Source organism: Eschscholzia californica, unplaced genomic scaffold (assembly GCF_041429995.1).
Source record: "Eschscholzia californica isolate CP2 unplaced genomic scaffold, dmEscCali1.0.p SCAF_1, whole genome shotgun sequence".
In the NCBI taxonomy this organism is placed as follows: domain Eukaryota; kingdom Viridiplantae; phylum Streptophyta; class Magnoliopsida; order Ranunculales; family Papaveraceae; genus Eschscholzia; species Eschscholzia californica.
The window spans coordinates 77,771,854-77,799,038 of record NW_028238198.1 but is presented as its reverse complement, the minus strand read 5'-3'; the positions used below and the strand labels follow the sequence as shown (position 1 = coordinate 77,799,038).

The 27,185-nt window shown below is 35.7% G+C and overlaps 3 protein-coding genes across 4 annotated transcripts; all 3 read right to left on the bottom strand.

The window, feature by feature from the left end:
* Positions 1-4,164: 4,164 nt before the first annotated feature.
* LOC147569434 (trifunctional UDP-glucose 4,6-dehydratase/UDP-4-keto-6-deoxy-D-glucose 3,5-epimerase/UDP-4-keto-L-rhamnose-reductase RHM1) lies at positions 4,165-6,643 on the bottom strand. Its single transcript, XM_086655926.1, has 2 exons — positions 5,060-6,643; positions 4,165-4,960 (listed from the first exon to the last, which is right to left on the bottom strand). The coding sequence occupies exons 1-2, from the start codon at positions 6,629-6,631 to the stop codon at positions 4,517-4,519; spliced, it is 2,016 nt and encodes a 671-aa protein (XP_086512052.1). The 5' UTR covers positions 6,632-6,643; the 3' UTR covers positions 4,165-4,516.
* Positions 6,644-11,876: 5,233 nt separating this feature from the next.
* On the bottom strand, positions 11,877-18,326 carry LOC147569433 (5'-3' exonuclease family protein). Its single transcript, XM_086655924.1, has 15 exons — positions 17,960-18,326; positions 17,244-17,363; positions 16,362-16,485; positions 16,089-16,226; positions 15,753-15,962; positions 15,168-15,342; positions 14,999-15,072; positions 14,170-14,293; positions 13,687-13,865; positions 13,494-13,542; positions 13,062-13,405; positions 12,917-12,968; positions 12,471-12,696; positions 12,175-12,354; positions 11,877-12,079 (listed from the first exon to the last, which is right to left on the bottom strand). The coding sequence occupies exons 1-14, from the start codon at positions 18,118-18,120 to the stop codon at positions 12,270-12,272; spliced, it is 2,061 nt and encodes a 686-aa protein (XP_086512050.1). The 5' UTR covers positions 18,121-18,326; the 3' UTR covers positions 11,877-12,079; positions 12,175-12,269.
* Positions 18,327-23,949: 5,623 nt separating this feature from the next.
* Positions 23,950-27,185, bottom strand: LOC147569432 (uncharacterized). Of its 2 annotated transcripts, none has more exons than XM_086655923.1 (6): positions 27,100-27,185; positions 26,150-26,496; positions 25,885-25,937; positions 25,538-25,702; positions 24,722-24,823; positions 23,950-24,264 (listed from the first exon to the last, which is right to left on the bottom strand). In XM_086655923.1, exons 2-6 carry the CDS (start codon positions 26,334-26,336, stop codon positions 24,130-24,132), a joined length of 642 nt encoding a protein of 213 aa, XP_086512049.1. In that variant the 5' UTR covers positions 26,337-26,496; positions 27,100-27,185; the 3' UTR covers positions 23,950-24,129. The 2 variants fall into 2 exon arrangements, 1 of the variants encoding a protein (XP_086512049.1); XR_015231263.1 differs by lacking the exon at positions 27,100-27,185 and adding an exon at positions 24,380-24,488 and having other exon boundaries at positions 24,065-24,264; positions 26,150-26,492.

Below are 27,185 nucleotides of genomic sequence, written 5' to 3'. Positions count from 1 at the left end.
GGTCGGTCAAGTCGCGTATCTTTTGACAATACGCATCAAGTGAAGGCATAGAGGCTAGGGTAAGGTTGGCTAGTTCATGTTGTATGGCTTGGGATCGGGGTCCTTTGTTGTTTCTAAAGAGGTGTTTCACTCGTAACCAAGCTTCTAAGGCTGTGGATTCATCGGCCATGACACGGACAAGAAGATCGTCTGATAGAGTACCATAGATCCATTGTAAAACAATGGAGTCTATGGTCTCCCACGAAGCAAAATCGGCAGATTCCTTATGTGGTGGCGGCGAACCGTCGATGTGACAAAGCACATTGTAACCTTTTGCATGAAAAGTAAAGAGTTTAACCCATAAGGAATAAGAGACTTTTGTACCATCGAGGATACGTACCTTATGTTGAATGTTGGAAACTGTGTAAACCGGGTGAAGGGATTTGTGGGTGGCTGGTTCATTGAACGATGCAGGAGCTCTGTCGGCCATATGAAAGGTGAAGGAAAGAAGAATGCCGATCAAAATCTGGCAAGAAGATATAGGACGGCAGTGGTTTGATCGAAAACAAACCCTAGTAAGCTCGATACCATGTAAGATATTCTAAACCCTTCCTTATTTCATTGATCACAATTCATATATATAGTTACAATGGAATGGGTTAAATACGGAAATAGCTAAATATACATCGAGATAATTACGGAAGTAAATATACAAAGAATATACAATGATGAACCGATATGGTAGGATATAATTATCGGCTAACAGGTCGTATACCAGTAAAAACAATTATAACATCTCTTGAATATCAACACACTTAACTCTGTTTTGAACTAAAATTAGAACTCTCAGCTAGTAATTTAGACTCACAACAGAGGAATTTGCTTTTATGTACTCGGATTAGGTCTTGGTTGGCACTAGGGGTAGATTTATAGATGTGAGGTCCAAGTTGCAATTTTGTCTTTGAAAAATAATATCATTTTATTTATTTTTCCACGTTTTATGGTTTAATTATGTATGATTTTTAAATCTTTCGCAATATATTCCAATTTAAATATAAAGTTAAGCATTCAAATAATATATCTTAATGTTCCACAAGTCCATTCTCTAAGTCATCTAGCAAAATTCAAATATTTTAAATAATTCAATAATACTATAAACATTATTTTATTCAAAAGAAAAAATTAAACAAAAAACCATCTACGTGGACTAAACGGAATTCAAACTATGAAGCTGAAACTCCCTAGGCAAAAATGTTGTAAAACGATCCTACCTTTCATCTCACTACGTAAGTTTTGTAGGGTTAAACAATATGAAGCACAAGTTTAAAATTCACTTTTTTCACTAAAACTAACATGAAATTGGATCTTCAACCAATTTTATGATTTATATTAGGTTACTACACATGTCAATCTTATTAAAATTGGCCGACCACAAGACGAAGTCGACCTGGACTGCTCTCACTGAACGGGTCGTGCGAAAATATAAATGATCCGTCCAATGAGAGCGAAATGATCCGTCCAATGAGAGCCTGCAATTGGACCATTTTTTTCGGGCATATTAGCATAAGTTGCTAAGGAATAGTCTGTTTGTGCACCTAACGTCTCCCTTCTACAACATAAATAAAGGTCAGCGCTTTGGAGAAAGTTAAATAGTTTCCGGGGTGTGAAATTTTAAAGGGAATATGTAGAATTTTAGAAATTTTCCGGGGAAATAAAAAAAAAACACTCCACCTCACCTCTCTGTCTTCTCCGATTAGGTCGCCGGCCGGAAAATTTTCCAGCAGGCGACCATGAAAAAAAAAATTCACACTCTCTCTCTCTCTAGAAACTCCGGCGAAGGGGTTTCCCTTCGCCGGAGTTCCAGTCTGTTCTTCAACAGACCGGATCTGGCCTGTTGAAGAACATACCAGATCGGTCTGTTCTTCAACAGACCGGAACTGGTCTGTTCTCAACAGACCGAGAAGCTATTTTGCTTTCCCCTAAATAAAATTGTCAAACAAAATTGACCAATTTTTTACCAAGTCTTCACACCCCGGAAATTATTTAGTTTTCCCCAAAGCGCTGGCCTAAATAAAAACTAGAGAAACAGAGGGACCGGATCTGGACAAAATGCCTTTAATAGTGACGCCATCTTGACGCACACCTTCAAAAAGTTTATTCACTACGATTTCAATGATGAAGTGATTCACAACTTCACTCAATCTCCCCCCACCCCCTTCTATAAATTCCATCCCTTCTACTTCCTCTCCCTCTCTCTCTCAAAATAGCAACCCAATACTTTCCATTTCTCTCTCTACCTTATTACAATAATCATGGAAGAGTTCCAAGAGTGTGACATAATTTGGTCCAATCATCATAATCCACACCACCACCACCACCACCACCAATCACAAATAAATGGTACTGAAAATATTTTATCATGTGGAAACACTTCACCATTCGTCCATAAGAATATTAAGTTGAAGAAGAAGAAGGAGAAGATATCGAATTCGTCATCTCTTCCTATTAGTATTCCCATTTCCACCTCGAGAAGAATTTCTTTATCTAGTTATCTGCCCGAGGCTTACGAAAGGGATACTTTAGATGACGAAGGAAAAATCGTACCACCACATTTAATTGTGGAGAGAAATAGTTGTGATGAAAATGGGTCCTTTTCCGTTTGTATTGGTAGTGGAAGGACTCTTAAAGGTCGTGATTTGAGAAAAGTTAGAAATTCAGTTCTTCGAATGACAGGATACCTTGAAATTTAATGATTAATTGTAATTAACTATTATTTGTATGCAGTTAATTATTGATATATATATTTCGAAGAAATAGATTAATCAAATAATGAAATGATATTTTATGTCTAGCCTTGTATTTTTGATAATTTTATGCAACTTGGGTTTTAATTTGCTTTCACTGTTTGTGTATGAAAAAAGTGTAAGGGGAGAATATGAATCCTCATTGAATTGTGGGTGGATTCATTTGCAATTTTTTCAGAACCTCAATTAGAATATTCATCGTATTATTATTGTTGATTTTCGTCATTGAGATTTTCGAAAAATAGTTAACAGTCGTAAAATGATACATGAACCCTTCTGAGAAGTAGAGCGAGCTTATTCCGTTGTCCCACACCCATTATTGGTAGGAAAAATGATTTCACTGGACAGATTCAAGAGGTGGAAAGAAAGCCGACATGACAGAGTTATATGGTGGGAGGAACAAAACTAAACTCGTTACTTGAACCTCTTATTGACAGTTGTTTATATATAATTAATCTTACTTTAATCACTATTGCTTATTAAACATTAATTAATACCTGATTTATTGAGATTTATTTTTCAAAACTCGCATTTTTTTAATTGCTTTTATTTAAAATATGTAAACTGAACATTCTTCTTTTCAGCTTTCTCTTTTTAATATAGTACAACCGTTTATGATTTAACTTTCTAGTCTTAAATTTAATTTATCACCGACTAAATTTAATGTTAAAATATTAACCGATATTAAGGTCCTCGTTTTAGTCTTTGGCTTGGAAAAATATCTTAAGAAATAATTCCCATGTTTTTTTTTGTTGAACACCATGTTTTTGTTAACTAGGCAGCAAAAAGAAAATCTTCATTGGATGATGGGCGCCGCTAAAGACACTCGCCTTTTATGTTATAAGCGACAGTTCTGTCAATACAAGGGCTACTTTCGAGAAATCAATGGACACTTGGTTTTTCTAATATCGCCGACCATTGTACATGACACATTCCAACGTCAAATAATTGCACGATGACCATTAAACATGACACATTCCAATATTAGAGAATCGTTCTATATTTGATTAGGAAAAAAATTTGTCAGTTGGGAAGCACATTTGTCGATCATTTCCTAAATTTTGAGAAGTAATAAAAAAAAAAGAACTTAAAATTTAGGTGCTTTAGTGCTTATAAAGTGTCCAGATCAATGTTCATCCACCTTAATTAACTAACAAGTCACTTGCTTATAGTACAAAAGTTTTAGCAGCACCCTTAGCTGATTCTTTCAAAAGGATAAAAAGAATGGTTTTTTCTTCCGAAAAATAATCCTCTTTTATAACTATTTTAATACTCCAAATAACTAACTTAAAAGTACATTATAAGAATAACTTGCACATAAATAAAATTAGGGTTGAGATGATAATCCATTGAAAAAAAATTAACCTAGGAATCCAAGAGAGAGACAACAACAGAATCATCATAAATTAAAATCATGAAGTTACATACCCGTAAAAGCTTCAAAATCATCTGAAAACATTTAAACAAACTACAAGAAAAACACTTGTAGAAAAATAAAGAAACAATAACCAAGCCACTAGAATTATAACTAATAAAAGGAATAACTAGAGTAATAACCTAGTCCAACTATTCTCAAGTTTCTAAGGGCTTGATAACTAGAACAATATCAAGTATAATAATAGTGGAAGCTACCCATGAATTAATAACGAACCATAGCCAAATTATACGTAATAATATAACCCTTCAACACGAAAAACCCAAAATAAGTTGTTTATTCTGTAATACCGGATGATCTAAGTTCTCTTGTTGGGTTCAAAGACGTACTTGATTAGAGACTCCTTGATCGGTAATAACTCGGGGAACTCTTTCTTTAATTTGGAAGCATCCATTTCGTTATTGCTTCGTGCTGCAACGATTACCTTAGCCTGTTCTTCGATAGTGAAGTTTCCCCACTTAAAGTCCGAGTCTATATAGTTCTTGTACATCTCTAAGATCTCGTTGTGACTGACCACACCCGGGTTTGTAAAGTTCCATATACCTCGTAGATTACGTTTAGCCATCTCAACTGCAATAGGAAGAAGCTCGTCGAGGATTGTCATGCTGTTTGGAATGTTAACCACCTTGTTGTATCGGCTAATCTTTGTAATGAAGTTTCGTGGGTTGTTAAGGTCTGAAGAAATCGGCATTCGGACTCTAAGTGTGCATACATTGTCGTATTCCTTCAATAGCTCTTCAACCTGGTGGATTAACCGAAATCATAAATTAGTACACGTTAATATATAAACATCTCTGTAAGTAAGGATTTTACAACAATTCTACAAGGTTAGGGGAATTACCATAGCTTTGGTCTTTGAATAGAAAGAACCAGCGAAATTGGGTGTGTCTTCTTCCTTGAATCCGATACCTGACCCTTCTGGGTGAGCAGCATCATACTCAAATATACAACCAGTAGCGAAGTTCATCATCAATAATCCATGTTCCCTACAAACATCTGCCAAATTTAATGTACCAGCAACATTGGCACGGATTGTCTCTGGTTTGTGAGACTCGCACCAGTCGACATTAGGTCGACCAGTCACACCTGCAGCATTAAAGACATGAGTAGGTTTGATGTTTTGAATATCAGCTATAAGCTGTGATCTTTCTTCCAGGCGCCCTTTTCCGTACTCGTAGAGTATTCCCTGTTTCTCACAGATCTTTCCAAGAAGACCCCCAATCCAGCCAGTCCTACCATATATCAAAAACTTCAAAGATGGCTTTGAGCGAGGCGAGTTGGTTGATTTTGGAGCTGGAGTAACCATCTTGTTCTGGGTAGGATTGCTCCCATTAGAAGATATAGCATTGCCATCTTCAGACCCATCACAATATCTTTCATTCCCAGGCATCATTAGCATTCTTGGATGAGGCAATAGAGCTCCAGAAACATCACCCCACCAATCAGGATTGTTTACATACCACTCCATTGTCTTTTTTAGCCCTTCTTCCCACGAAGTTCGTTCTGACCAACCGAGGATCTTCAGCTTCTGATCATCCAAGAAGTACCTTTGATCGTTGAATGGCCTGTTCTCAACAAACTTAATAACAGACTCAGCATCGAGAGAGAAAAGTTTGCAGACATCCTTTGCTACATCAATCACCCTCCTTTCCTTTGTCGTGCCAATGTTGTAAACATGGCCAATTTCTCCTTTGTGAAGAATAACCTCGAAAGCCTCAGCTACATCTTCACAGTAAAGATAGCTTCGCACATTAGATCCATCTCCGTGAATAGGAAGATCCTTCCCTTTCATTGCCAAGAGAATGAGCTTTGGGATTAATTTCTCGGGAAACTGATTAGGCCCATAAACATTGTTTCCTCTGGTTGTTATCACTGGGAGACCATATGATCTTCCGTATGCCATCACAAGCATTTCTGCACCAGCCTTAGTTGCAGAATATGGGTTTGTTGGTAGGAGCTGAGAAGCCTCGTGATTTCCCACAACAGCATCTTCATCTGTTTCACCATAAACCTCATCTGTGCTCACATGGATGAACCTTCTAATCTGGCCGGTAACCTTACAAGCTTCAAGAAGAACATGGGTTCCATAGATATTGTTCTTCGTAAACTCGAAGCTGTTACCAAACGAGTTATCAACATGGGTTTGGGCAGCGAAGTGCATAATTGTGTCGATAGACTCGGTAATGAGAAGGTAGTTAACAAGGTCAGCACTTCCAATATCTCCCTTGACAAACTTGAAGTTGGCTGACGAACGGGATGGAAGCAAATTCTTCAGATTCGAACAGTAATCAAGTTTGTCAAGAACAACAATCTTGTAGTCAGGATAGCTCCTGATGAGCCGATTCGCTACATGTGATGCAATGAAGCCAGCAGCTCCAGTGATGAGAATGTTTTTAGGTGTGTAATTCGCCATCCTTATACGCCTCTGAAAATTCAAATTACAAAAAATAGATTCAGGAAAAATTGGTTAAAGGATCACATCAAATTGCTTTCTTCAGATAATTCAAAAAAATCTTATCTTAACCTATTAAAAGTATAAACTTTTATACGATTTAAATGCATTGTCTATCTCTATCTATCAAATCATAGTACCTAAGAAAGATCACATTGATAAGGGTATGAGATTATAGAGAGGGAAACAAACCATTCTAATCAAAATCTAACCTAGAAAGAAAATAAAAATAAGAAGAAAATTAACCCAAATTTGGAAGAAGAACAGGGGAAAAAGATCACTAAAAATTAGGGCAAAATCTGCAGCAAATTTATGAATCCGAAACTCAAATTGAAAAATATTAGTTCAATTAGGTCCATGTAATACCAAAATTTCCTTTTTGTAGCAAAATTAGACCTACTACAACTTTGAAATCACCACCGACCATCAAAGAAAAGACAGTTTAACAAGCAATAATTAATCAAAAACCTAAAAAAAACAAATAGAGATGACAAAACAACTAGATCTCAAAAGCCCGATCGGGATCAAACCAATACCAAAAAAAATACGAAAAAATTTCAATCACAGTAAGCAGGAGCTATAACAACTAACCTAATAATGAATCAATCAATCTTAGTGCAGAAAAGATCTGTATAGATCGAAATCAAGCATATAAACCAATTCATTCATATATAATAGTAACAGATCTTCAAAACGAAACGAATTAGAATCAAATCAAATACAAAATTGAAATCTAACAATTATCAAATCTAAGTTGTAAGTAAGAAGATTAAGGAGAAGAAAATGAGAGAAAAGATAATCAACTTACAATGGTAGATCCAGATCTGAGTGATTTGGAAGGAAAATATTATGAAGGTGGGAAACGGAATTTATATGTTCAAGAGAAATAAAGAGAGAGAGAGAGATTTGCGAAGAAACTGATGGTGGTTAGATTGGTTTAAAAAGGCCCAGCCCTTCTTCACAAATATTTTCTTAATTCCTAAAAATATTTTATTTCTATTTTTTCACTTATTATAATAATAGAAAAAGATATTATAAAAATAGAAATTAAAAGGGTTAATTCAATTTTGGTCCTCAAAATTTTAAGAAAGTTGTATGTCATATTTTGAAATGACCCTCAAATCAATTGATGACAGTTAAGTTTAACATCTGACTTCCTCTTTCCTTTTTTTTACCCTTTGTTTTAGAAAAAAATCTCTTCTTTTTCTTTACCTCCTTACAACTCATCTAAAAATGACTAGTTGGTAGGAGAAAGTTGAGTGAACAATATGTCACCAAGTCGCTCTGTCTATCCGTTCTCTCTCTATCTGCTTTTTCTCTCGCTTATATCTTATTTCTCTTGATTCTGGTGAAGGGGCGGAAAAATTTCATCTCCGCTTCGTGAGAACAAGAGGGAGAAGGCGAGAGAAAGTGACTCACCAGCAAAACCGATGAGTCAATTTCAAATGAGCTTTAAGAAGGAAATGATAGAAAGGAGAGTTGTTCCAAGATTAGCGGAGAAAAGGGAAAGAGAAATAGATGTTAAACGATTGTGGAAACTAGTAGAAATACAAGGACCACTTCTATGATTTGGTCACAATGTGGGCCCAAAATGTAATTAACTCAAAGTAAAAGCAATTCTTGGGCGAGATATTATTTAGGAATCTGGCCGTTGATCTTTTGACATGTGTACCTACTTCAGTATTTTAAACTACGTGGCCGTTTCTTTATTCTTTAATGTCGAAATTGATCACGTGAGCATTTATTAATTACTTTTATTATAGCTAGATATTGTGGTATTTGTTAAGAAAAATTGATGGTAATTTTGGTAAAGAGAATGGGTTGTTGCCACTTCAGCAACAACCAAGATCCAGATCAAATGCTAAGAAAACGCTTTTGATATGACGGTGTTTGGAGCCTCGGAGGAGTCCCTTTGGGTGGATAGATGCTTTTTGAATATTGAGTTATTGACTACAATTTTCTCCTTAACAAAAAAAAAAAAAAAAAAAAAAAAAAGAAGACTACAATTTTCATTACAAATGCACTCATAGATGCCTAGTTACTATTTACTTATAGCCTGACAAAATTAATGGCTTAAAGTCGAAAGACATCACTTTATTTATAACCAAGTTTAATATTTGTAGATTTATACTTCTATGAGATCGAATATGGAACCTTCGTATTGCAAAGTAGATGTACTTACCAACTGGACTACTGTAAGCAGACAATGTTGATATATCAATAACATAGGGGGTTTAAGCCAACTAAACTAGTGGCCTAAAGTTTCATCTAATTATTTGTTTATATCTAAACTAGGGTATATCCGTGTCACGAAAGTTTTTGTTTAGCGCTTAACACAAGATTAATAAGAGTTGTATTTGTCTTTTTAGATATGGAGTATGGAGAAGCCCATACCTATAATTAAATAATCCATTGACACAATTGTAAATGATGAATTCATACCACCCTAACTTGTCCTAAAAATTTATGACACTTAATAACCTTGAATTCATAATATTTGCTAAAACATCTTTACTAGGTAGAGCAGACCCTTGGTCAAGCCATTCTTTTATGCTCTCGTAACTGAAATGTTTGTAACAAAAAAAAACTGAAATATTTATTGAAAAATATTGATGATATAGATGGAGATAAGAATTTATGACACTTATTAAACGAATAACCTTGAATTCATAGTATTTGCTAAACCATCTTTAACCATTCTTTTATGCTCGTGTAACTGAAATATTTATTGAAGAAAATTGATGATAAAGATAGAGAGATTGTTGTTACGATTTTAGGAGAGGAAGATGAGAAGGAAGTTTTTTTTTCTGTTGAAAGAGAAGGAAGTTACATATAGAAAAAAATATGGGTCGTTAAATAAAAATTAAATTTCAGTATGAATAGTTGGAAAAGAAAAAGACTCCAATATAAATATTAAAGGACTTATAGATAATATCTTTTATTATAAAAATATGTTTGTCTCTATCAACATAAAATCCTTCGATTTAATAAATTTTAGATTTGCATTGGATTTATACTTCCATTGGAATGAATCTTGGACCTATGTAGTGTGGAATATATGTACTAATAATCAAGCTACTAGTCGTTGGTGCTTTGGTATAATATTGTATTTATAGGTCTCGTAGTCTCCTATTTTCATAAAATGAAAAAACAATTAAAAAAACCAAATGAAAAAGATTTTGAATTTGGTGAATTATATCTTTTTTAATTGTTTAGCATTTGTCTCGAACTCTTAAATTCGAAGGTGGAAGATTATACCTCTTACCACTCCAACAAATGGTTGTTGGCTGGTGAATTATGTTGTGTTGGTTTTCAAACTGATACCATGTTTGGGGGCATTATAGTTTTTGTAGTGTCTTAACAAGTCATGATATATCGTGTTGGCTCGTACGGTAGTAAGTAACAAATCGACTTTAAGTAAAATACGTCTATATCTCATCGAAAAGAATAATAAAATACGTCTACAGAAGGAGAAGCAGAGCCTTGGACAACTATTGGTATTTTACTTAAAAGTCGAGTATCTAGACACATATTTAACTTTTTAAACCCGTAATCTCTGGAAACATATTTATTATGATTTAGTTGATATTTATCGGGCGAATAATGAGTTATATGGTATCAGGGCACAATGACATAAAAGTATAACATCCAAGAGACAATTCTTACCTTTTGGCGGGCAGAATTAGGTGAATCGAGTGGTGAATAGAGTGGTGTATGTATCTACCATGACGTTGCACCAATTTGAGATGGGTATAGCCCATTAAATGATTGCACAGTGAACAGAAACTGGGCGTTTCATGTGGGGTCGGGATGGACATGCCCAAAATTAAGGTCACATTGAAGAAGGTGATAAATGATATAGGTGTATATGGGTATGTGCATTTACATGTTCATGTTGATGTTATTTTAGGGTTAGGTTGTTCATGTGGTGTTAATGTCCTCTTAGGGTTAGGTTGTTGCCTTGTTTCAACCCAAAAAAAAAAGGTTGTTGCCTTGTTGAATACCACTAGTGCTAGTTTCTTATGTTTCTAAATTGGCCTTTTGTATATCATGATATTGTTGGGTAAATGTCAAAAAAGATTAATATCAAGAATCAAATTGTGATGATATATTTATTGATTGGGGATTAGAAGAGTCATGGATTGGGGGGGTTAGGTAGCTGCCACTGATGAAAATGGGAGGTGTGAATGGTAGGTAGAAGCTTTTGTTATGAAGAGAAACAAGGTAAGTGAAGTGAGTGATTAGATCTAAAAAGAAAGCATACTTTTTGTGCTTGTACCAAGAGTCCAAGACTTTTGTGAATTGACCCATTGACCAAGACTTTGACATTGACTTGGCCTATTGCAAGTAATTTAGAAGGTGACCTGAAGTGGAAGGAATAAAATAACTAAGCTCACAATCTCACGTTATACTCAATGTTATGGAAAATTCATGGTGTGTTTGGTTGTAGGATTTCTGAGTAAGATTCTTATCAAAAGTGGAATTTGGTAAGAATTATGAATCCTTAGTCTGTTTGGGTACCAAGAATCCTAGGACTCTTGAATCCTAAGGATTCCTAATTCCAAAATTTGTATTGGACCAAAATTCCACCCTACCCCCTAGGAATTGCTAGGATTTTGAATTAATAAACCTAAATTCCAAACTTAAAATCAACAAAAAAATATTTCCTTCTACAAAATTATTATTTTTTTTCAAAATCATTATTTTTTTCAAAAATCATATTTTTTCTAAAGACGTTTAAAGATACTCAAATAATAATAAATTATAGGATTCTTAGTTACCAAACAAGTCAAAAAATATTACTTGGATTCATGAATCCGTGGAATCATGAATCCCAAGGACTCATGAATCCGCAGATTCATGATTCCGCCATCCAAACACACCATCAATTCTCTATCTATCTTGCTTCTCGACACTTCACCAATCTAACACAGTAGATTTATATCGAGCGTTGATGATTGGGGTAGACGTCCACCATTAGCCAACGAAAAAGATTTCATACGTGATGTTAAACAAATAACATATCAGATAGTATACTCAAGAACGATTATGAAAATGATAGCATATTAGGTATTAATACAGTACCATGTACCAGGGCGATCTGTTTTTTTGTCGTTTTTTCAAGGACATAGCTTAAATTATCGTCAAAGTTTCACTTGCAAGTATACATTTTAAAGACAAGGAAGAGAAAATCTATACATATTGATTAGAAAAATATAAAAACACTATATTGATCAAAATGATATTTGTCATGTATAAAACCAAACCACAAAGAAGAAACAACATAAATGGACAACAAATTTTAACATGATCTCTACTTTTTTTTGTTGTTGAAAGAACATGATCTCTACTTACAAGGATCATCTGAACAATCATATCCATTGATCACTCTCTGTTATTGTAGAGTTCCTGGTACATTCCATACAACATAATTTAGTTTTCTCAAACTTGGGAAGAGATATCGAGATCGAGAAAGAGAGAGAGAGAGAGAGAGATCGACTTACAAACACCAAAACAAAGATGATTTTGCCAATCTACTGAAGCCGAAATCAATCACTAATGAAGCTGAAAATAACTCAGCTTAAATACTTTTCGAACATTAGTCTTTGGAAGAGGATGAACGAATCTTCTTATTACTGGGTTCGTAAGAAAATTTGCTTAAATCCGTCGGCAAAATGGTTGACCTTTAGAAAGCAGAAAACAAGTCAGACTAGATATATTATGATGACATCTTTTTTCGTAGACTATAAACTAGATAGCAAATATGAATTCGAGAATATCAGAAAACAATGAAAATTACCTTGTTTGGCATGTATTTCGGACATCTTTCAAAGGGGCACGAAGACCACTGGCACGAGAACCAGATGAGTTGCACTTGAATGAAGATATTACTGAAATAAACCGCTCCATTGACTTCTCAGCTACATCTGAAAAACGGCTTAAATGGGAAATGTTGCATCCAAAACTTTGTTTCTTATCACTTTCCATCTCGTCGGGTATTGTTTCAGGGGAAGGAATATCTTCACCTATTGAAAACGTATAATATAGATAAGTGGCAACATTCGCTCTAGTAACATTAACAGTGGCTAACAAACAGAACTAAGTTTGAAGTAACAAATTCGATCAAATTAATGTTCATGGAAGCACCGGAAAAATTGTTCAAGATATACAGAGAAGACAATAGACAAGAGTTACAGGGAAAGATTAAAAATAGTGGGTTTAAGCTACTAAAAATGTGATACATACTTCTATCTGAAAGAGATGCATCTTTCCGTGCACGCTTCACTTCCACCATATCCTGACGATTAGACCAATAAGAGATGTAAACAAAACTAAGAAGCAGAAGATGGTAAGATTAAAGATTACTAATGACAAAAGAAGAAGCTCTTACAGCTTGAATCCTTTCGGTTGATATGGATGTCCTCTTCTTATTAGCACCTTTCATGTATTTGCTCTCGTGAGACGGACTTTCATATATTGTTCCGTCAGAGAGCACATCACCGGCTGCATCTTTCTCCGTAATAAGTTTGTTATTTTCGTCTTTAATACCATTCTCCAAGGTTAACTTCTGTTTAAAGTAGGAGCTCCTCACAATAACCTTTCGGCTGACTGCTCTCATTTTATCCTCAACTCGGTCCAAACTGAGCTTAGACTCTTTCTCTTTCTGCAATGTCAAGCATGGTTGTTCTGAACTTTTTCTGTCGGCTAATCTGCCATTTATGTTGCTTGATTCCGCTGTTTCATGCGCAGAAGAAATTAGTACTAGCTTCCAATTGAATCTGTGTTTCTTAAGAGAAATAGGAAATGGGTTCTTAGTTCTTACTAGGAGGCTCCGAAGACTGAGGAGTATCAGTAGTACAACTATCTTCAAACTGAACATAAAAAATGAATTCGTAAAAATACAAGAGAGGAAACTAAACAGCAAACTTAGAATATTCCTATATTCAAAACTATATAAAGAAGCCGAAGTGACCTCATAACTGATCAAGAAAAGGAGTAAATGACATAAAACTTACAGAATCAATAGGGGTAGAGGAACCAGAAAAGTCGAGTTGTGATCCATCCATAGCGAAAGTGGTACATTCCTGAAAACCATTCCCGTCCGAGATAGGAGAAGATTCTTCCTTCGAATCTAAACTCTTAGGCATAATTCGAGGAACCTTGAATTTTTTTTTCGCTTCAACAGATGCTGAGCCTTTGGATGTTAAGAGGAAACAAGTAACGAAGACATGCCCACAGAGGAATCGTATAGTTGACGGACATAAGCTCGTATATTTATGAACATTACGAGATAAAATAATTTATTATATGAACTGAATAATGTAACAAAAAGAAAAACGTTTTACCATAGTATTATATTATCCATTTAAATAGGATATATGTATAAACTTATATATATATATATATATATATATATGTGTGTGTGTGTGTGTGTGTGCGTGAGGTGCACGCGTGTGTGTGTGTCTGTGTGGAGAGAGAGATAGTGTGTCAATGGATACAGAAATAATTAGTCAGGACATTCTTCTGCACAGGGAGATCCAGCTTTTTCCTCTCCTTTTCAGGTTTAAACTCTTTGGGTTTGTACATTTTTTCAAGCGGAATTGCAGAAGAGATACTCTTCCCCTGTTAACATAATGAACAAAATAAACGTACTATTTTAAACTTAGACTTGACCACATGAACAAAATAACTAATGAGTTTGACTAACTTACAAAAACTAAAAACAGATAACACATGTCATTCTCATGATAATATCACCAGAATTTCTTCATGACTTGCACCCCAAAGTGAAAACTAAATTAAAATATAAACTCCACAATCTAATGAACACATGCTCACTGATCAAACAATCTTTGGATGCCTTAATTCATATCCCAACGCAAACCCGCATATTATCTACTGTTATTAGATTTTGTCAATTGACTTGATAGCTAGTTAAATTGATAATTGTAAATCGATTGGGGTATATGCAAGGAAGCAAAAAAAAAATGATTGATTATGTCTCAATTCATCTGAGGTGGAATATTAGTATGTACAATGTACGAGAGTCGATCACATGAAAGGGAAAACGGAAAAAAAATAATCTTAGCAACTGAAAATAGTACGTGTATATTGGAGGTACACTTGGTTCTCTTCTCAATTGCTACGACGGAAGTCATTTAAAATAAAAGTATGTATCTGACTATAATTTTCAGTTAGGTCTAGTTAAAGGGAACTAGTTTGATTATTCTAGGCCCAAGGCTAAAAACGGAAAGTTGTTATCAGTTTTGGAGATCAAATCTTAATGAATTAAAAAATAAGTATAACATCTAGCAGAAGGAAGAATACCTGGAATGGTGCTTTAGTGATTGGATCAATATCACCTCTAGCGATGCCCTTAGCTATATCTCGTGACAACATTGTAGCTCTCAGTTAAGAAATAGCTTGAAATTTTGGAATAAAATATAATGAAAATGAGCTTCAAAGGAACAAAAAGGAAATCTGGTTCAAGGATATGGGCCTAAGAAATCTAGATCTTCACCAATGTCAGCAACAATGTCTGACAGATTCACAATATCTTCAGTTACAGGATCATATACCCGTTGGTGCTGAAAAGTCCATAATGCTTTCTTGAATGATTCTTCGTAAAGAGGTGGAACTGACGCAGTATTGTATTTCAAATGCTTAATTACCTACAAACAGTGAAGCATTTCTCAGTTTTGCAGCATCAGTTTGGGTCCTGTTCGAGTCAAAAGCAAATCATGAAACACTACAAAATCTTCAACCGTAATTTTGAATTATATGTCTAAGGGTCACGGAATATGATCCTAGATCCCATGTTCTGTCCCAGTTTTAGAGGTTCATTTCATTTATGATCCGAAAATAGTTTGACAAAAACTATCCTTTAAAGGGATATTCTGAATCTAGACATACCCCAGCCAATTTTTATGGTTTAACACAACAAGGACTCAATTTTGATAACAACATATAGGGATTATAAATCTTGCCTTTAGGTTAAAAAACAATAAGTTCACTCCAAATTAGTGAATGGAACGTCAACCTCATCTTCGAGAAACATCAAATATGCAAACAATGCTCTCACCTTAGAATAGCTTTTGAATTTGCAAATGAGTGCATGGGCCTTCTTCAAACCCATCCCAGGTAATGACTGAAGATAGTCACAACCACTTAAGATGCACATCTCAAGAACCATTTGCTTAGTAAATCCAGCAAAATTTAGCTCCTTATTTTGTTGTAGCATAGAGTACTGAAACTGAACAGCTTGCCCGAACTTGTCCATTTTGAAGATAATCTAATTGTAAACATAACAAACTTATCAATACCATCTCGAAATCAAAAAGCCACATAGCTGTACTGTTTCTGTGATATCTAGAAAGGATCAAATAATACTCTCAATTTCATGAGTTAGTTAGCTTACTCTGGGACATCCGAATGGAATTAAATCAGAATCCTCAGTTATAACTGCATCAACGTGCTTAGTTAGAGCCAGGAAGGTCATTTGAGCATCAGCCTCGTAAGGAGCTACCACGTAGTCAACATTTTCCTGCTTTAAAACCTTGAAGACGCAAGTAGACGAATACGATAAGATACTACAAACAAATAACTCGAACAGCAAATGCAAATGTCATCAGATTAATCTGAAGAGACATGGTAATAACTCATCATGTTGGGGAAGCCAGTTTGGTCCTACCTGGATGAGCTCATGTGCAATGGAAGGTGAGATGTCGACTGCCTTTTGATAGCATTCATAAGCAGCAGTAGAGTTGCCGACAGACTCATGCTCAATAGCTCTCTCAAGGTTTTCCTTCCTTGACCTGCATTAATATGGTTAACTTGGCATCCATAAGTGATGCTGTAATGAGGAAAAAGTGAGATTATTCCTGCTTAATACTTAGTAGGAGGAGTGGCAGAGCAGACAAACAACCAGGAAAAAAGTAACTTCATGTAGCTATACTAGAATGTGTTGCCCTAAAGTAATGAATACCACTAGTAATAAAACGTTGGGATAAGAAACCAATAGACTTTCAATCAAACTCTCCTAACAATCACTTGAACCGTGTTCCTTTCAGCACCCTGAAGTACTATAATCCATGTTCAAGATATTGTGATATACTGAACACTTCATGCACTGAGCTAAAAATAATTGTATGACAACCAATATCACCATATCGATCTCCATTGGTTTAATCTTTCCCTAGGAGGAACTTGAATATTTAGGTATATATCGCTGAGGAGCAGGAAAGTGGGGTACGAAATTATGCCGTGTACAACGAAACAATATATCCGTCAAGGGTTCTGACTTCTGCGTATAAACACGTACTGTTTTTTTTTTTCAAGTCCATACTTACACTACAATTACGATTGAGGCTAGCAAACACTATGTCTCGGATTAATAGGACAAAGTTAAATGCTTAATGATCTTTCATGTACACAAACAAGTTTCGATGTAGCCAAAGAGCAAAAGTAAGATATGAGAGAAGGAATTGTCTTTTAACTAATTATAAGTTTAAATAAATGACGAAACCCTAATATAAGAAGTTGATATTCTGAAGTGAACATATCAAAATATTACCTGGCACGCTTCACCTCCTGTTCATTCTTCATAGGTAGAAGCCCTCCATCAAAGACAAGAATAGGTTTGACACCATAATGTCGAAGTAAATTCACTCTATGCATGCAGTAGACAATGTGCCTGCAATCATCCCCATATTTGAAATCTTAAAAAATGGATTTGTTCTGTGAATTTATGCTACCACCCATAAAATACAAAATCCCCATTCTGCAAATTAATGATGGGATTATGCCTTTCCTAACACTATTTGTTGTCCATGAGGTTTATGTTCAGTGCAATTTCACACCATTTTCTTTGAATGTCTAAATCTTAATAAAAAAAAAAAGTGTTTTCTTGAATGCCACTAACTGGAAGCAAAATCATGATTTTAATATTTTATGACTTTAGATTATGGGAAGACAAAATAATTTGCACACTTGGTACTTAAGAGAAAACATTTGCAGACAAAATAATCTCAGGGAGACTATCAAGAACTCATCAGCCCTGACTTACACCGTCCAAGAATTGCAAAAAATCATGACTTATTCTTCTCCAACCTAATCAAACAAACCCTAACATTAAGATTATCAAAATAACCTAAAAATTACAAATTGGGGGTAATGCATTTTCAGAATCAAAAAGTGAGAGAATATGAATAGGACGGCAGTAAAAAGGGAGAAATTTAGGGGATGAACAAGAATGAATTTTTAGAGTTAAAGAGTGATTAGGGTTTATACCTGGAAGTGGGTTCGGATTTGCAGAGCTCGGTACTGCAGGATAAGGCTCCTTTGTGGAGCCATGAATATGTATCGACGGCTACGGAACAACCACGTAGTTCATTTATATGAATTGGAACCATGATTGATTTCAGCAGAGGAAGAAGACCTTGAATCCCCATTTCCTTTTCTACTTCTTCCTCTTGAGATTCAAGATCAGCTACAATGGAGTAAAGAAAACCCTAGAAAATTTCAGACAAAGAAACAAAGAGAGAAAAGAGGGAGGTGATTTTACATAACAAAAATGGCGGGAAATGCGCCAAAAAAGCAAATTCCCTCTTAAAATGTCGAAACGAGTTTTGCGCACGTGTGGCCTTCCCGACTCTTCAATTTTGGATATTTCTTGTGCTAATTTAAACTAGTATATAAGACCGTTTCTTATTGTTTTCAGTCTACTCTAGTTAAATCAAATAGGTCGATTATATATTCTAAGGCACATGAGGAGAATGTAAACTTAGGTAGTGTATATTTTTCTATCGTTGTTTCAATGTGGTTCGTGTGAGTCGTGTTTATTCAGATGTTTCTAACTTATAATAAATGTATAATTCATATTACTCTTGACTTATGCGATTCAAGTCCGTGTGTCAATCGTGGTGTTTTTTAGTCGAAGGAGACCCATACTTTCCTAATTCGCACCAACCGAAAACATGTAGTTTGATGATCCTTTCAAGTCCGTATGTCAAAGTGTTACTAGTGGAACCCAATCTTGTAGGGACACATGGTTTATTGGTGATGAACTTTGCTACCGGTTGTATATTCGAGTATGATGCTGCTCACTTTGGTAGCTAGAGTGAGTTCCACTAGTAACACTATTAACAGTAGTGACCCTAAAGATTGGGTTGAAGTGACTCTCACTTTACCCTTTTGTTGGGGTAAAAATTTCAAAGTCTACTTTCACTCTATGGTTGGAAAAGATGACAGTATAATTTTACGTCTCTCAACGCAGAATCCGACAAGCTATACAAAGGCGAGTCTCTTTTTATTACTGGAATTGGAAGAAGAATAGCTTCACTGAGGTTCAAAGCGATGGAATACCACCGTCAACTCTGGATCTTTCTAATGATACTAAATTTGCATTTGAAACATTTTTTGAAGGTCTTCCGCCTGTCTAAAAGTCGTCTCTATATATACTATATGGCGATACAACAATAAGGACATTAAAACGACCTGTAAGTAGTTCACTATTTACAAGTATACTAGGTGTTCTCTATATTTAGTGATTTTGTTCATTACAATTATTGATTAATGTGAATGTTTCTAACAAAAATAAAAGACAGTATTATTTATTATTGTTTTCAATCTACTTTAGTTAATTCAATATGGTTTTATTATTCTAGAACAAAGGGATAGAAGAAAAACTTATGTTGATATTTGTTTTTCTCTCATTGTCAGAATAAGACGAGTCTGATTCTAAATCGTACGGCCGGATATGTCCAAAAGCAGCCACGCTGGTGAGTCAACTTTGCAGCATTCGTTCTTAGTTATGTTCATAATCAGATTAACATCACAGTACTTGAGGAAGAACGAAAAAGCTATGCTATAATATAGAATAACTCTGTAAACAAGCAATCAACTATGATGAACTTTTGAGAAAATAACCTATTGCTTTGTCTATATCGTTATCGAACATGCTAAGGCTTCAGCTTCAGCAACACTATTTGATGCGAATCCCATATCTCGAAGAATTTTGTAGCCATTGAAAAGCTCCCTAACCTGCACAAATCACATTCTTTTCAGCTTCATCAAGTTGAATGGAAAGAAAATACGAGCTCAGTCTACATGAAATTTGTGCACAATCGGTTTAATATGCACAAAGTAACACGGCTACCATTTTTCCGTCATCCAGATTGAAGGTGGTGAAGGCCATAGACAAACAAAACCAATCTGGTTTAGAGGTTCTTCACCCATGAACCCTAAACGCAAACCCCTAGATAAGGCTGAGAGTAACAAAACCGATGAAGATACAAACGGACTTGTTAGTTTTAACCATCAAAGGGATTGGTTTCTTCGGAAAAAGTTATATAAATATGTGGGTTGTGGAGTGAGAATATCTACTAGTCGGGGACCTTGAAAGTAGTCCCATTAAGAAAACATGAGTCTCAAACCACATGCACTTAGGAGAACTTTGACATGTATTGTTGGATATGAACATGAGAATTCCAAAATATACGTTAGTTGGATTATCTCCAAATTTTGCAACTGCAAGAGGCACAACTTCTCGGTTCAGACCTAAAGAGATGTATTTGGCCACGACTGAATCCGTGTTAGAGTTCTGCAATATAACATACTCAGTTTTGAGCTGAAAGAATGCCAAGTTTTCCATGTACTACTCAAAATCGTAAACACTATCATTTCGCTGTGTTTGCCAAGACCCAAGTAGTAATGTGCGGACCGAATCATTACCATCTAAAATGAAATATATATGGAGATGCTCGTTTATTAAGACCAGCCAAGTAGTAATGTGCGGACTGATATAACTAATATCAGTACTGCAAAACCAAAAACATTTTTGGTGGGGCAAGCACAACATTGATGGGCGAAAAAAGAAGTCTCTAGGACAATCAACATAAAGTTCCATACCCACATTAACTGATTTAAATTTCAAAGTACATTTTACTAGAGTAAGTTAATAGGTTCCGTGCCATATCATACCGCAAGAACAAACATCAGAACTCTTAAGGTGATTACATCATAGCACAATAAAGATTTTCAGTCAACACAACCAGATCTTTTTGCGGCTAACTCCGTAAACCATAAGATGATAAATTTTAGTTCGTTTGCCATTTAGAATTAATGGTCGCCTATATTCAACTTAACAACTTATACAAAAATCTAAACTTTCCCAACCAAATTTCATTGATTAGGATATTTAAGCTTTTACCAGCAGAATTTTTTGAAGTTTGCTAGACTATGCATAAATTAGTAATAGTGACTCGAAAGAGTAAGAACACAGAAGATCAACGAAGCTAAATGAAAATGTTTTAATCAAAAGAATTCTATTTGCACAAAGTTATGACAGTTCGTTACCAAAAAATTAGAGCTATTGTACGATTTCTGACTTGTCAATGGCGAAGCAAAGTTTGGAGCCCTTCTCAGGAGGTAATCTGAAGCACCATATATGTACTTTATGGGTTTGCCCTCTCAGTCCCAATCTCTTAACAAAAGAATTCCAGTTACTAGTAAATACATGTTTGTTCAGAGATTTCCAAAATTTAAATTGAAGATGAGATGTTACTTCTTCTGAATCAACCACCATTACATCCAGTCCTTCCTTGTCTCCATCATACATTTTCTTCTTCTCTGTTGTGGTTAAGTAATATTTCCATGCTTTACAAGATGGGAAAAAGAATCTCCCTTGTTGTGCTTTTGTATCGCTATTCTCAAGTATCTTCTCTGTCACCCACATTAGGTTGGTGCCGTCGTTTGTAGCGATTAACTTTTGGATGACAGCAGGCACTTCCCGTGGTGGTGGTTGTCGCGGGGCTGCTATTCGAATTCGTCGCTGTTGTCTGCGCGCATCTATTCGAATTGGTGGTGCTGCTATAGTAGGCGTCTTTTGTGGCTGTGGTTGTGGTGGTGGTGGAGCCGCTGCTAGTTGTAGTGGTACTGCTGCTACTTGTAGTTGCACTGCTGCTACTTGTAGTGGTAGTGCGGCAGATTTTGGTGCTAGTAGTGGTGGTGGTGGTGGTGTAGTTCTTCTCCGCTTGGATCTTGGTCTTTGAGGAATCACGCGAATACGGTCGAAATAATCATCATGGTCGTAATTAGACCTACTTCTTTTATTCCGTTGAGTGGTTCCCTTACTTGCAGGTTGGCCGACTTGAGTATAGTGAATGGAAACATGAGGTCTATGTCTTTTTTTAATACCTCTAACCGTTCCAAGTTCTTCCCACTCTGTAATTTCAGAGATGATAGTAGTACGTTTTTTTATTTCTTCAACGTTAATGCTGTTAAGGAAGTTAACATCAACAGGAATTTTTTCGATTTCGGGTCTTCTTATTTCCAATTCCTCAATACTCATATATCCATACATCAACTTCGCAATTCTTACTTGTTCATGATAAATCTTTGAAGCAACAATTTCAGCATTTAGATAATCTGAACCCTTGAGTGCATCAGAAACCTTAGAACCCTTCATTGCATTAGAAACCTTAGAACCCATAATCGAATCAGAACCCTTAATTGCATCAGAACCCATAATCGAATCAGAACCCATGCTTCAAAAACTTCTTCTTCTTCTTCTGAACTTTTGGCTAATCTTCTTCTTGAATCTTGATAGAGCAAAGCAAAGGAATAGAGATAGTTCTTTTACTATTGTGATGCCTCCTCAACTAACTCATTTTGTTTATATATAGAAAAACCTCTAGAAACCCTAATAATTCAGCTTGAAAACTATTTGGACAACTTCTAATTTTTGTTGTTTCTAACTCATGGGTTGTTTCTGTTTTCTTGATCGTGTGGGTTTAAAACACCTACCTACTGCGACCACCTTGCTTCTGTTTTCTTAACAGACGTTCATCTCCCCGCGCATTTTAGCGCGCCTTTCCACATTTGAAGACTACCACATTTGCAATTTTACACAAATTGCCCCTATCTTTATCTCTTTTCTCCAATATATCCTCTTCTCTCTTCCTAGTTCCTATACTACTTTGTTTATATTCATATGAAATAACCCCTAATCAAACAACCCCTAACATTATAAGATTATGAAGATAAACCCTAAATTACAAATTGGGGGGCCAATGCATTTTCAAAATAAGATTGGTCGTCTCATCCTCCAATTTCTCAACCCGTAAACGGGAGTCGAAATTTATATATATAATTTATTTAGAACAAAAGACGAAATACCATGGACTAGAATCGGGAGTAGTCGTTGGTCATGGCCGCACTATAAATTTGCATTTGATTCTACTACTAACGAAGACTTTATGAAAACGGATTCCATTATTACTATGATAGGTTTTGTGGGGTTTTAACTCTAGGCAAAAGCAAAATACTGTCATGGAAGATGATCCAAGATCTTCCACCAAACCTGATATCTCTATCCACTTCTCTTTACTTTTTTTTTTTTTGATGAGATTCCACTTCTCTTTACTTGAATGGTTCTTTATATTATTTTCATAAACCTGATTGGGATATAAATTGGATGATAATCCCACATGCATATTTATATTTGATATAAGAAGTGAGAAATTCAGAGCCATACGAAATTTCATCGTGAATCAGTTTCGTGATTTTAACAAACAAAAATTTGTCTGGTTCAGAGTGCATTTGTTACGAGTAGACGGCCGTGTAGCTTTGGTAGCTAGAGTGAGTGAATACATTGTCAAACTGTGGATATTTGACGACTGCTATTACGATAATAAGAAGTCTTCATCTACTACTACTGGTTCCAGTAGTGACATTATTGACCCTAAAGATTGGGTTTTACACTTCTGTTGGGGGGAAAAATTTCAAAGTCTACTTTCACTCTATAGATGGAAAAGATAACAGTATAATTTGACGTCTCTTTACGAAGAATCCAAGAAGCAATACAAGGCGAGTCTCTTTTTATTGTTGCAATTGGAAGGTCCGTTCGAATCAATGGAATACCACCTTCGACTTTGGATCTTCTCTCTAATGATACTAAGTAGTCTCTCTATATATACTATATATGCTGCTGCAGCAACAACAACATCAAAACCATGAGCAAGTAGTACACTATTTACATAATACTTGGTGTTCTCTACAATTCAATAATGGTTTTATTATTATAGAACAGAGGGATAGAGGAAAAACTTATGTTGATATTTGCTTTTCTCTCATTGTCAAAATAGGACGACTCTGATTCTAAATCGTACAGCCAAATATGTTGAAACAGAGTCACGCTGGTGAGTCAACTTTGCAGCATTCTTCCGGAGTTATTAAAGTAAAAAAACAAATCATTAAGTACTCCAAAAAAACAAACTTGATGATCAATCACATTTTGAATTATATACGAAAAATTACACACCAAGTATGAATGGGATTGTTGCACAATCAAATACCGAGTTCACTGTTATGTTCATAATCATATTAACATCACACTACTTGAGGAAGAGCCAAAAAGCTATGCTATAATATAGAATAACTCTCTGTAAACAAGCAATCAACTATGATGAACTTTTGAGAAAATAACCTATTGCTTTGTCTATATCGTTATCGAACATGGCTAAGGCTTCAGCAACACTATTTGATGGGAATCCCATATCTCGGAGAATTTTGTAGCCATTGACAAACTCCCTAACCTGCACAAATCACATTCTTTTCAGCTTCGTCAAGTTGAATGGAAAGAAAATACGAGCTCGGTCTACATGGAAATTGTGCACAATCGGTTTAATATGCACAAAGTTACACGGTTACCATTTTTCCTTCATCCAGATTGAAGGTGGTGAAGGCCATAGACAAACAAAACCACTCTGGTTTTAGAGGTTCTTCACCCATGAACCCTAAACACAAGCCCTAGATAAGGCTGAGAGCAACAAAACCGAAGAAGATAAAACCGGACTTGTTAGTTTTAACCATCAAGGCGATTGGTTTCTTCGGAAAAAGTTATATAAATATGTGGGTTGTGGAGTGAGAATGTCTACTACATGGGGACCTTGGGAGTAGTCTCACTTAGAAAACATCAGTCTCAAACCACATGCACTTAGGAGGAGTTTAACATGTATTGTTGGATATGAACATGAGAATTCCAAAATATACCTTAGTTGGATTATCTCCAAATTTTGCAACTGCAAGAGGCACGGCTTCTCGGTTCAGACCTAAAGAGATGTATTTGGCCACGACTGAATCCGTGTTAGAGTTCTGCAATATAACATACTCAGTTTTGATCTTAACGAATGCCAAGTTTTTCATGTACTACTCAAACTCGTAAAAACTATCATTTCGCTGTGTTTGGCAAGAAGAACCATTACCATCTAAAATGAAATATGTAAGGAGATTCTCGTTTATTAAGGCCAGCCAAGTAGTCATGTGTGGACCGATATAACTAATATCAATAGTGCAAAATCAAAAACATTTTTGTGGGGCAAGCCTCTCCGACAATCAACAAAAATTCCGTACCCACATTAACTGATTTAAATTTCAAAGTATATTTTACTGAAGTAAGTTAATAGGTTCCATGCCATATCATACCACAAGAACAAACAGCAAAATTCTTAAACCTCTTAATGGTGATTACATCATAGCACAATAAAGAGTTTCATTCAACACAAACAGATCTGTTTGCGGCTAACTCCGACTACCATAAGATGATAAATTTTAATTCGTTTGTGATTTAGAATTAATGATCATATTCAACTTAAGAACCTCTACAAAAATCCAAAATTTCCCCTACTAAATTTCATTGATTAGAATATTTAAGCTTTTACCATCAGAATTTTCTGAAGTTCGCCACACTACTATAAAGTAGTAATAGTGACTCGAAAGAGTAAGAACACAGAAGATCAACGAAGCTAAATGAAAATGTCCGAATTCCTAAGAATTGAAACAGAAAATTAACGAGTTATTAATTTATACCAAAGGCGAAGTTGATTCTGCTGTTCTCAGAGGAAGATTTTCGAGCCCAAGTCGACTCCAATTCGGAGTATCCTTTTCTCCTTCAGCGAGTATTTTCCTCTCAAATTCAAAATCAAACTGAAAATTGCTCCGCGGAATTTCACCCACATTTTGGGACAATTGAGGCTGCAAATTTCAAAGTTTTGTAGTGGAAAACCATAATCAAATATACATAATACTATTAAACAGATCAAACAATCCCAAAAATCCAACCTTTTAAGAATCAATTACATTTTAGATTTTCAACAATCAACCTTGAGTTCATCCTAATTAGCATGGAAACAAAAGAAATATCCAATTAAACTTACAGGTGGAGTTATCCGGTACTTTGGTTTTATTGTAACCCTAATGCCCAATCCTGCTGCAAAATCAAACCCAATATTTAAATTTCATTTTCCTTTCCGTAAAACCCTAGAATCAAAATTGGGTAAAACCGATAAATCGTAATTAGGGTTTCTAATTTAAACATTCTATTTTCTTCATACAAAATCTCAAATGATTTAAACAAATCAGTAACAAACAATCGAAGAACTCAAAGAAAGGTAAATTGGAAATCAGGGTAGAGAGAGGTACAAGCAGAGGAGGAAGGAGATGAGTTCTGGTGGAAGGAAGCCGGAGGGACGCCATGATTACCGGAAGGACCAACTCTAGGGTATAAGGAAGAGCCATGAGTTGAAGATGTTGATGAAGTTGTAGGTCTGTACATCGGATTGTGTGAATCGTATGGTTGTCCGGCTCTGGTTCTGAAATCGTACTCCATCGCCGATCGATCTAGAGAGAGAGAGAGAGAAACCGGTGGTAACCTTTTGACGATTGACGGCTAAATGGCAAAGCTGGTCGAGAAGTTGATCCACTAAAGGAGCTGCTGGTCCCGGTTATATGTACCGGTTGAATCCCGTATGCTTGGGTAGTTAGGGCAACTCCAATGTGGGGCTCGGGCTCCCAATTTTGGGAGCCCTTGAACTTTGGGAGCCCCGGGGTTTTTCTCGATTCCAACGTCGGGCTCCCAACCGGGGCTCCCAAATCAAAATAATATACGTGTGCGAAGCACGTGTGCGAAATTTTGATTTTAAATTTCGACTATAAATTATTAGATTTCGACTATGAATTAAAATGTGATATTATTCAAGAAAGATAATTTCAAAAAGATAAACACAAAAAAACAAAAAAATAAAAAATTAGAGAAAAATACTTAAAAATGAAGTATTTAAAATAATAAGAAGATTAGAAAAAAAATTAGTTTAAAAAAAAATTTAAAAAAATTAAAATGAAGTGGGGTGGATCCCCTTTTTAGGGGATCCACCCCAAATATGGCCGTTGGAGCTCCCAACGGCCATATTTTAGGGGCTGGGAGCCCCCAGCCCGGGCTCCCATTTGGGAGCCCAGGAGCATGGGGCACCCAGCCCCACCGGGAGCCCAGCCCCGGGGCTCTCGGGTTGGAGGCAAGGGGCTGGGGGCTGGGGCTCCCAAATTCAAATTGGGAGCCCCAGCCCCCTAAACATTGGAGTTGCTCTTAGGTGAACATGTGTTTTTTTCACAAATAGGATACGACCTTCTTACATTCATACATCATCACGATGCGGTAAACATGATAACCGCCTAAATTAAC

Bases quoted from the DNA above. Each gene is read 5' to 3' on its own strand.
- LOC147569434 (XM_086655926.1), bottom strand. From the start codon at position 6,631: ATGGCGAATTACACACCTAAAAACATTCTCATCACTGGAGCTGCTGGC. The intron at 4,961-5,059 runs GTAATTCCCCTA...TTAATCCACCAG, and splicing joins ATTCAAAGACCAAAGCTATG to GTTGAAGAGCTATTGAAGGA.
- LOC147569433 (XM_086655924.1), bottom strand. From the start codon at position 18,120: ATGGGGATTCAAGGTCTTCTTCCTCTGCTGAAATCAATCATGGTTCCA. The intron at 15,073-15,167 runs CATATCCTTGAA...AACTGAGAGCTA, and splicing joins AGATCTAGATTTCTTAGGCC to CAATGTTGTCACGAGATATA. The intron at 12,355-12,470 runs GTAATTTTCATT...TGCTTTCTAAAG, and splicing joins CGAAATACATGCCAAACAAG to GTCAACCATTTTGCCGACGG.
- LOC147569432 (XM_086655923.1), bottom strand. From the start codon at position 26,336: ATGGAGTACGATTTCAGAACCAGAGCCGGACAACCATACGATTCACAC. The intron at 25,703-25,884 runs GTAAGTTTAATT...TGAAATTTGCAG, and splicing joins AGTACCGGATAACTCCACCT to CCTCAATTGTCCCAAAATGT. The intron at 24,265-24,721 runs GTATATTTTGGA...TGATTTGTGCAG, and splicing joins TTGGAGATAATCCAACTAAG to GTTAGGGAGTTTGTCAATGG.